General features: G+C 34.4%; 1 protein-coding gene and 1 pseudogene across 1 annotated transcript; both read right to left on the bottom strand.

Annotated features, from left to right (window-relative positions):
* Positions 1–4,969: 4,969 nt before the first annotated feature.
* On the bottom strand, positions 4,970–5,712 carry LOC131875769 (NAD(P)H-quinone oxidoreductase subunit K, chloroplastic-like). The gene has a single exon (XM_059220439.1). It carries the CDS (start codon positions 5,612–5,614, stop codon positions 4,970–4,972), a length of 645 nt encoding a protein of 214 aa, XP_059076422.1. The 5' UTR covers positions 5,615–5,712.
* Positions 5,694–8,224, bottom strand: LOC131875768 (photosystem I P700 chlorophyll a apoprotein A2-like; annotated as a pseudogene).
* Between the last annotated feature and the right edge of the window lie 241 nt (positions 8,225–8,465).

Genomic DNA, 8,465 nt, shown 5'->3' with positions numbered 1-8,465 from the left:
AACCACTTGGCCAAACAAGCCCTTACATAATGTTAACCAACTGACAAATCCTTGATACGCGACATGAACAACCATGAAAACCACCACATGACAACATTTAATAATCTGACCAAGGACTTGTAGTTTCAAAAATAAATGCGAATACAGTAATTAAACACGCATCGTCACTAATCTAAATTGACAATAATTTTCCATTTCGTTTAAAATACAAGTCGACCAAGGTTTTCTAATTCATCTATATTTCCAAATATACCATAAAAAATATCACTATCTCACAATAAATTAAAAACCAAAATTTCATTTATATAATTATACATATTTTCCAATACATATAAAAATATAAATTAATTCAACTAATATTTATATTTCACTAGAATGAAAATATTATTCAATTTCCAACTATATCTATTTTTCATTTTCCATTTTCAAAATTCTAAATAACATATTATTTTTTTATAACCACCAATTATAAAAAAAAAAAAACCTATATATATTATATTAATTAAATTAAATAAATTAAAACAAAATTAAAAAAATTTAAAAAAACTTTATTGATTTTTTTTAAAAAAAGTACCGAATGGTGTTGCCTCACGCAACCCTCAATAAAAGGGGAGGCGGTGGCTTGGGGGCCATGATGTGGTCCCCCCCCACAACCCATGGCTGTGGGGAACCACGACGTGGTCCCAACCATGCCGCCTCTCCCATGGGAAGGGGAAGCCATTGGTTCCCCTCCCATGGGGTATGTGGTGGCTTGGGCCACCACGTCACCCCAACAAAACTGTTTTTTTTTTAAATTTTTTTTAAAAAGATTTTGTTTTACAAAAAAACAACATTCCCAGAAACTATTGAAACCCAGGAAATATACAGTCAGAAATTTTCTGAGTAAAAAAGATAACAACAAAATTAAATTTTTCTCTTTCATTTTTTTTAAACACAAACCCCCAATACCAGTATACTCAGAAAAATTTCTGAGTCAAATAAACAGAGGAAGGATAAATTTTTGAAAACCATTTCCACTCCCAGGCAACCAAGTTTGGGCAAATTTTGCCAGCATAACCCCATAGAGGGGTGAAATATAACCAATTTTCAAACTTTTCCCAAAAAAATTTTCACAATAAGAAATCTAATTTTCTCTTCTAAAAACAAATTGAAAACTTCAAGTATGAAATTTTTATAAAAACATAGTAGACAACTACACCCAAATTTAACTTTGAAAACCCATTTTTCTACAAATAGTTCAGAAATTGACTTTTATCCAATACCCAGGTTCACCCAAATTTTTCCAAATTTTGACAACATAACTTTATTAAACAAAAATCAATTTGCTAAATAATTTGAGACACAAATTAAAGAAGGAAGAAGAAGATTTTATTTCCAACCAAACCAACCAAACTAACAAACCAGAGATAAAATTTTAATTCAGAATTTATGATATACAAAGAGTTTCTAAAAACAAAACTAAATCAAATCAACCAACCTATTATTGTTTTCTTGGAAGCTAAGCTCTAGAAGAGCAATCCACAATTCCTCTTCTTAGCTAAGTTTTCTTTCAAGCAAATCAAAAACCCCAAAATTTTGTATGCAAATTCTCCTCCCTCAACCCCGTGAATGCACAAGGTTAAATAGAAAAAAATTACCAAAAATATCCATTTTAGGTTAAAATCTTTTCAACCAATCAAAACTTTACTCCTAAAGTGCATTTCCAAAAAAATGCCTTTTTCCCAAAAAAAATCATTTTTCATTTAAATTAAAACTAAAATTTCTATTTCCAAAAAGTCAATGAGGGAGATATTTATTTTTTCAATTCTATTTAATCTTTTCAAAAATGCATACACATGATTTAATTTCACAATTTAAAATAACAATTAATCAAATTCTCTAATTTAATGAATTGAACCAATTGATTTAACAATTTATAATACTAAGGGTTCCCAATTAATGTTAATCCTTTTATTTAAATATGCAAATAAAACACATTAATTAATAAAACACTTTAATATTTAATAGTTAATTTCACAAAACGCATAACACGCAACTCAAGTAAACCAAATAAACACATGACCCACATACCAAACATAGGGAATTGACGGATGACTGACGATGTTCACTTTGAGCAAGGCTAGGGTTAAAATGTAGGGGCTTACAATTATCTCATCCACTTCCATTGGGTCAATAAGGTACGCTCAGATCTGTGAAGCCAGGTGGAGACAATACCCCGTACCTACACAGTACTTTTACCTGTAGTTCCCTACATCAACGAACCACATATGCATATATATACAACCACAGTAAACACATCGGTGAAGGAGAATCATGACATTCCATGTCTCACCGAAGTGAGTGAAGGAAAATCATCTCCTTGCACCCCATACACTTACAAACATGAAACATGTATATAACACATCACACACATAAAATAAATGTGCCAGTCCATGTCAGTAATCCAATAAAATAACATTTAACTATCTAAAGGAAATACTACATGAACAACATACATTGCAACACAAATTAAAGCATAACGTATCATAGCATAATGTCTAAGTAAAAAATCACAATATAATGTATCCACTAATATCCGCTGAAAAAGTCAACTGAAGTCAAACATGAATCTAAAAAGTCTGATCGAGAGAGGGGTACTACATCTAGTTATCCTCTTTGTTATCTTGGCTTGCTGATCATTAATGTGATAATGAGTTTGCATGTTTAATTGGATTAGGATCTACAAGTTATGCAATTCGTAGGTGTGTATAACCTATCGATTTCAAAGGGCCTACTCAGATGTGGATTGTCTATATCCACAAGATTTTTTAGTGTTGATATGGACTTTGTTAGTTGGCCTTGTCTAAAGTCATTTGTGCATTGATATGTTGTATTGAGAAAGGAGGATGGATATATAGAGACTTGGTTGTAGTTTAGAGTTAATATGTCGATGACATGAAGTTCTATCTATGTTAATATAGCTTGGTTAGAGGATGGTTAGCTTGGATGAATTGTATCTTGTTGTGGTTGTTATTCTGGGTGATATGAGTAAGACAATTACTTAGAGACTTTATATTGTCATTTGAATTTGTTACTTATGTTCATGTAAAGATTGGTGCAGTTTTCAGTGACACTTGATATGTTTCACCTTGGCATGTTCCTTTTCCTTCCATATGTGACTTGTTGGAGGATGTGAGGAGTTTTTTGCTCGATGGTGTTTATCATGGTTTTTTTTGTAGGTGTTTTGTTGGAGTATGAGAGCATGGTGAATATTCAAATGATACATGGATGGCCAAGGGATGTTTTTTCCTTGTCTGTGATTCTTATGGGTGTAGTTACAATGTTTATTGTCAAGTGGGAGAATGTTAGAACTAAGGTGCCATATACCTTGTAAATCTTATGTCCAACATCCTTGGAAAGTGTCCCAAAGAACTTTGGGTACATTTGGAAAATATTTTGTAATATTTATTATCACTATTGTTTGCAATACATTCATAAGGATGATGGGTTCAACTAGCAATAGTAAAGATGGGTTGTGAAACCAATTATTTAATATTGTTTTCCCTGCATGTGGATTCCTAGATTGAGATAATTAATGACTTAGGAAATGGATAGAGGAGTGATCTTTGGGATTCTCCAAGTGAGTGTTTGGAAGAGGCAACATGTGTCTCTTGGTATTTTGTCATTTATTGCATTTAATTTAATGCTTGTCTTCCAAGATTGGATGCCCAAATTGGAGGGAAAGTATTAGAGTCAAAATTGGCATCCTTTTGAATTTTTGGAGGTAATCCAAGGGTTGGGGTTACTTGGAATGAAGAGACTTGTTTGGTAGTTTTAGAGCTCTTAACATTCTATAAATTCAACTTTTAGGATGTAGAGGGTAATAAAGAACAAATGAATGTATAGCTACTTTGTAGGAACAAGGATAGGTGGGAGGCATATGGAGATTTTCAAAAGTACATAGGTGTTGCCATGCTGGAGGTTAAGAGGAAAATGGAAGTGAATGTATTGTAATCATATCTATTGTTGATAATACATTTACTTGACATCTCTTCTTGGTGGAATTTGTTTCTTACAAGTATTTGTCCATGCAAAATGTGTTATGCGATGTTATTTTTGTTGCTGATTTGTGCCTCTTTGTTGCTATCTTGTGGTGATTTTATTTATTATTTATTGTTGTTATAAGTTCACACAAGGTAGTGTTAATAAGCATGATATGAAAGCTAATTTTTAGCATCCTAAAGAAGGAAGATCTAAGCATGCTTTTTCCACATTGAGGCAACTTAATTTTTAGTTTTGTAAGTTTCAAATTTTCATGTTGTAGTTGTCCAAGCCTTGTATCTTATCTTTCTATTGGTTTATTGGCTAGAGATTGTTCTTCATGAACTTATATATTTCCCAACACTTCGTATCAAAGATGAAGGTTTAACTGGTTTTGGGTATTCCTCTATTTTTTAATTTTCGAGTCTAGCAAACTTGTGGGAATTTATTATGTCAAGTGGGAGATTTTTAGGATAAGGTGTCATCTACCTTGTAAATGCTATGCCCAACATCTTTGGAAACTATCCTAAGGTACTTAGGTTGTATTTGAATTTTTTTTTATAATAATAATTATTACTATTGTTTGTAAAATTTTTATAAAGGGTGATGAGTTCCACTAGCAGCGGTAAAGGTGGGTTGTGAACACAATTACTTAATATTGTTTTTCTCACATGCTGATGCCTAGTACACTGGTCCTGCTCATATTGGAACCCTACGAGTAGCTAGTTCTTTCAAAAATGTGCATGCCATTATGCACACTCCTCTAGGAGATGATTATTTCAATGTAATGCGTTCTATGTTAGAATGCGAAAGAGATTTTACTGCTGCAACTGCTAGCATAGTAGATCGTCACGTACTAGCACGTGGATCTCAAGAAAGAGTTGTGGATAATATTCTTCGGAAAAAGAGGAACATCCTGATCTTATCATATTGACACCTACATGTACCTCTAGTATTTTGCAAGAAGATTTACAGAACTTTGTGAATAGAGCATCCATAATTTCTGATTCCGACGGGATTTTTGTAGATGTTGATCATTATCAAGTAAATGAAATTCAAGCAGCGGATAGAACTTTAGAACAGGAGGGCAACCCGACAAATAGATATCCACAGGAATTAACTTATCTACTCCGCGAACGGTACTATAAGAATCTGTACTAAACATTCCTCCTGTAATAGTACAGGCTCCCATAGCAATTACATACTTTGGTTCAGGCATTTGTTCATATAATCTCAGTAAAGAAGGAGCCATTTTCATGGTCACGGTTCCGGCTGTTATAAGTAAGTCGGCTTGCCTAGGACTGGATCTTGGCACCAAACCGTAACGATCAAAGTCGAATCGCGAACCTATTAATGAAGCAAATTCGATAAAACAACAACTAGTACCATAAAGGAGCGGCCATAGACTAGAGAGTCTCGCCCAATTGGACAGATCGTTTAGAGTACTGGAAATCACTGAATTTGAAGTTGTTTGATCAAGCAAAGATGATTCTATAGGATTTATCGCCGGCTTTAGATTTAGATAATTTTCTACTCGCCTTTTATTATTCCGAAATTTGGGAGTTAAGACCATTCCAATGCTCCTTTTCTCCATGCATAAACTAAACCAACAATTAAGATAATCACGAAAATAAAAGCTTCTATAAATGTAAATAGACCCAAAATATCAAAACTCATGGCCCACGGATAGAGGAAGACTGTTTCCACATCAAAAACAACGAAAACTAAAGCAAACATATAATAACGAATTCTAAATTGGATCCAAGTATCTCCCATTGGTTCTATACCTGATTCATAACTAGTGGCTTTCTCCGCCCCTTTACTTATTGGAGCCAAACTTCTTGAAATTGAGAATGCCAGAATCGGAATAAAACTGGATATGGATAAATATATCCAAAAAGTATCATATTTAGAAAATAGATACATAAATAGATTCCCGTTTAAATAGATTAAATTCTTCTATTTATTCCTTCGGATGTCGTAATCGGACAAATACGTCCATAATGACTAGGATGAATATCCCGTGTACGAAAAGTAGACGTTCGACTTGTCAATCCTCCAGGGCCCAAAGAGCTCACTTTTCTACTATGAACTATTTCTGCCAATGGATTAGTTTGATCCAAAAATTGTGATAAAGGGTGTAAACCAAAAAAATCTTGAAAAGTTTCCGTTAATGGAATTAACATTTCCAATTTATTAGTTATTCTCTTTTTAGGATTGGTTGATGCAGATAATATAGTTTTTTCAATTGCTTCTCTGAAATCAATTAGGGCGAATCATAACTACTCTTGTAATAAATCTACTACAGAACGAATATATCAATTTTGTAGGTGATCTATATCATCAGGTGTACCCGTTCCAAATCGCACTTTGATGAGGTAATCCACAGCAGCCAATACATCGTGCGGTAATGAAAAAATTTCATTCTCGAGTATATCAAGACTTAGTTTTTTATTCGGATTTCGTCGACCATTCTTTCCTAATGCACATTTCATTCAAAAAAATGCTCTTACTTTTTCATATATATCGGAAAATTCACAATTTTCTTTTTCTATCTCGTCACTTATGTAGAGCTCTTTATAAAGTTCCAAGATGGCTTCTTCCTTCCCGCCATACCAATAGAAATATGTATAATACTCCTCCAAGTACTTGAAAAATGCTAAGATATTCTTATAGTTGAAAATATCTTTGGAATTTAGACCCATAGCCAATAAGAAAAGCAACACAATTTTTTTTTTTTTTTTTTTTTTTTTTTTTTTTTCTGCTTACACGAATCCATATCTTTTTTTTTTTTTTTTTGATCTCAGGTCCAAGCCATAACAAATGAGAAGCTATACGACTTAACTCTAGCATAACATCGTTATGAACATAAAGTCCCAAGGTATGAAAACCTAGGAATAAACTAACCCAACTCAAATGAGAGATTATGGCTTCCTTATGCTCCAACATTCTCGCCAATACATTATCCCTTATTCTGTTCTGGATTATAATCTCTAATGAGAAATATAGCTCCATGAGCAAATGCCCCTGTCATAATGAATCCGACAATGTATTGATGATGAGTATACAATGCAGCTTGGGTAGTAAAATCTTGTGCTATGAATGCATAGGCAGGTAAAGAATACATGTGTTGAGCTACCAAGGAAGTAACAACTCCCAAAGAAGCTAGAGTAAGACCTAATTGAAAGTGAAGAGAATTATTGATTGTGTTGTAAAGACCCTTATGCCCGCGTCCTAATAAGCCTTTCGGAGGAACATGTGCTTCTAAAATATCTTTTATACTGTGTCCAATCCCAAAGTTGGTTCTATACATATGACCAGCAATGAAAAACACAAATGCAATAGCTAAATGATGATGCGTGATATCAGTTAGCCACAAACTTTGTGTTTATGGGTGAAATCCCCCGAGAAGAGTTAGAATAGCAGTTCCCGCCCCTTTAGTAGTACCAAATAAATGACTACTGGAATCGGGATTTTGAGCATAAAGATTCCACTGACCTGTAAAAAGTGGTTCCAACCCTTTGGGATGCGGTAATACATCTAAAAAATTATCCCATCTTATGTGTTCTCCTCTTGATTCAGGAATAGCGACATGAACTAAATGCCCCGTCCAAGCCAAAGAATTGACTCCGAAAAGCCCTGACAAATGATGATTGAGACGAGATTCGGCATTTTTAAACCATGAAACACTTGGTTTCCATTGAGGTTGTAGATGCAACCAACCCGTTGTTAAAAAGAGAGCAGAAAGAAATAGCAAGAAAAGAGCTCTAGTATAAAGATATTCATTAGTGCGTAAGCCAATTGTATACCACCACTGATAAACACCGGAATAAGCAATATTGACCGGACCGGGGGCACCTCCTCGGGTAAAGGCTTCTACGGTCGGTTGACCAAAATGAGGATCCCAAATTGCATGAGCAATAGGTCTTACATGTAAGGGGTCGCGGACCCATGCTTTGAAATTGCCTTGCCAAGCTACGTGGAACAAATTACCAGAGGTCCACAGAAAGATTATAGCTAACTGACCAAAGTGAGAAGCAAAAATCTTTTGATAAAGACGCTCTTCGGTAATATCATCATGACTCTCAAAGTCATGTGCAGTAGCAATACCAAACCAAATACGACGAGTAGTTGGGTCCTGGGCCAAGCCTTGGCTGAACTTTGGAAATCTTGATGCCATAATGCTTTTCAAATCCTCCTAGTCATTATCCTAACAGGATGGTCAAACGAGTGACCCTTGGGCTTCTCCGAGCAGGTGTTTGAAAGAGGCAACATGTGTCATTTATTGTATTTAATATAATGTTTATCTTGCAAGATTAGGTGCCCATGTTGGAGGGAAAGTATTGGAGCCAAAATCAGTGTACTTTTGATTTTTGTGGAGGTAACCTAAGGATTGGGCTCGTATGGAATGAAGAACTTTCTTTGGACACCTTGTTGGCGGTTTT

Source organism: Cryptomeria japonica, chromosome 5 (genome assembly GCF_030272615.1).
Source record: "Cryptomeria japonica chromosome 5, Sugi_1.0, whole genome shotgun sequence".
In the NCBI taxonomy this organism is placed as follows: Eukaryota; Viridiplantae; Streptophyta; class Pinopsida; order Cupressales; family Cupressaceae; genus Cryptomeria; species Cryptomeria japonica.
Note: the sequence above shows the minus strand (reverse complement) of the source record. Positions and strands in the feature narration are given on the sequence as shown.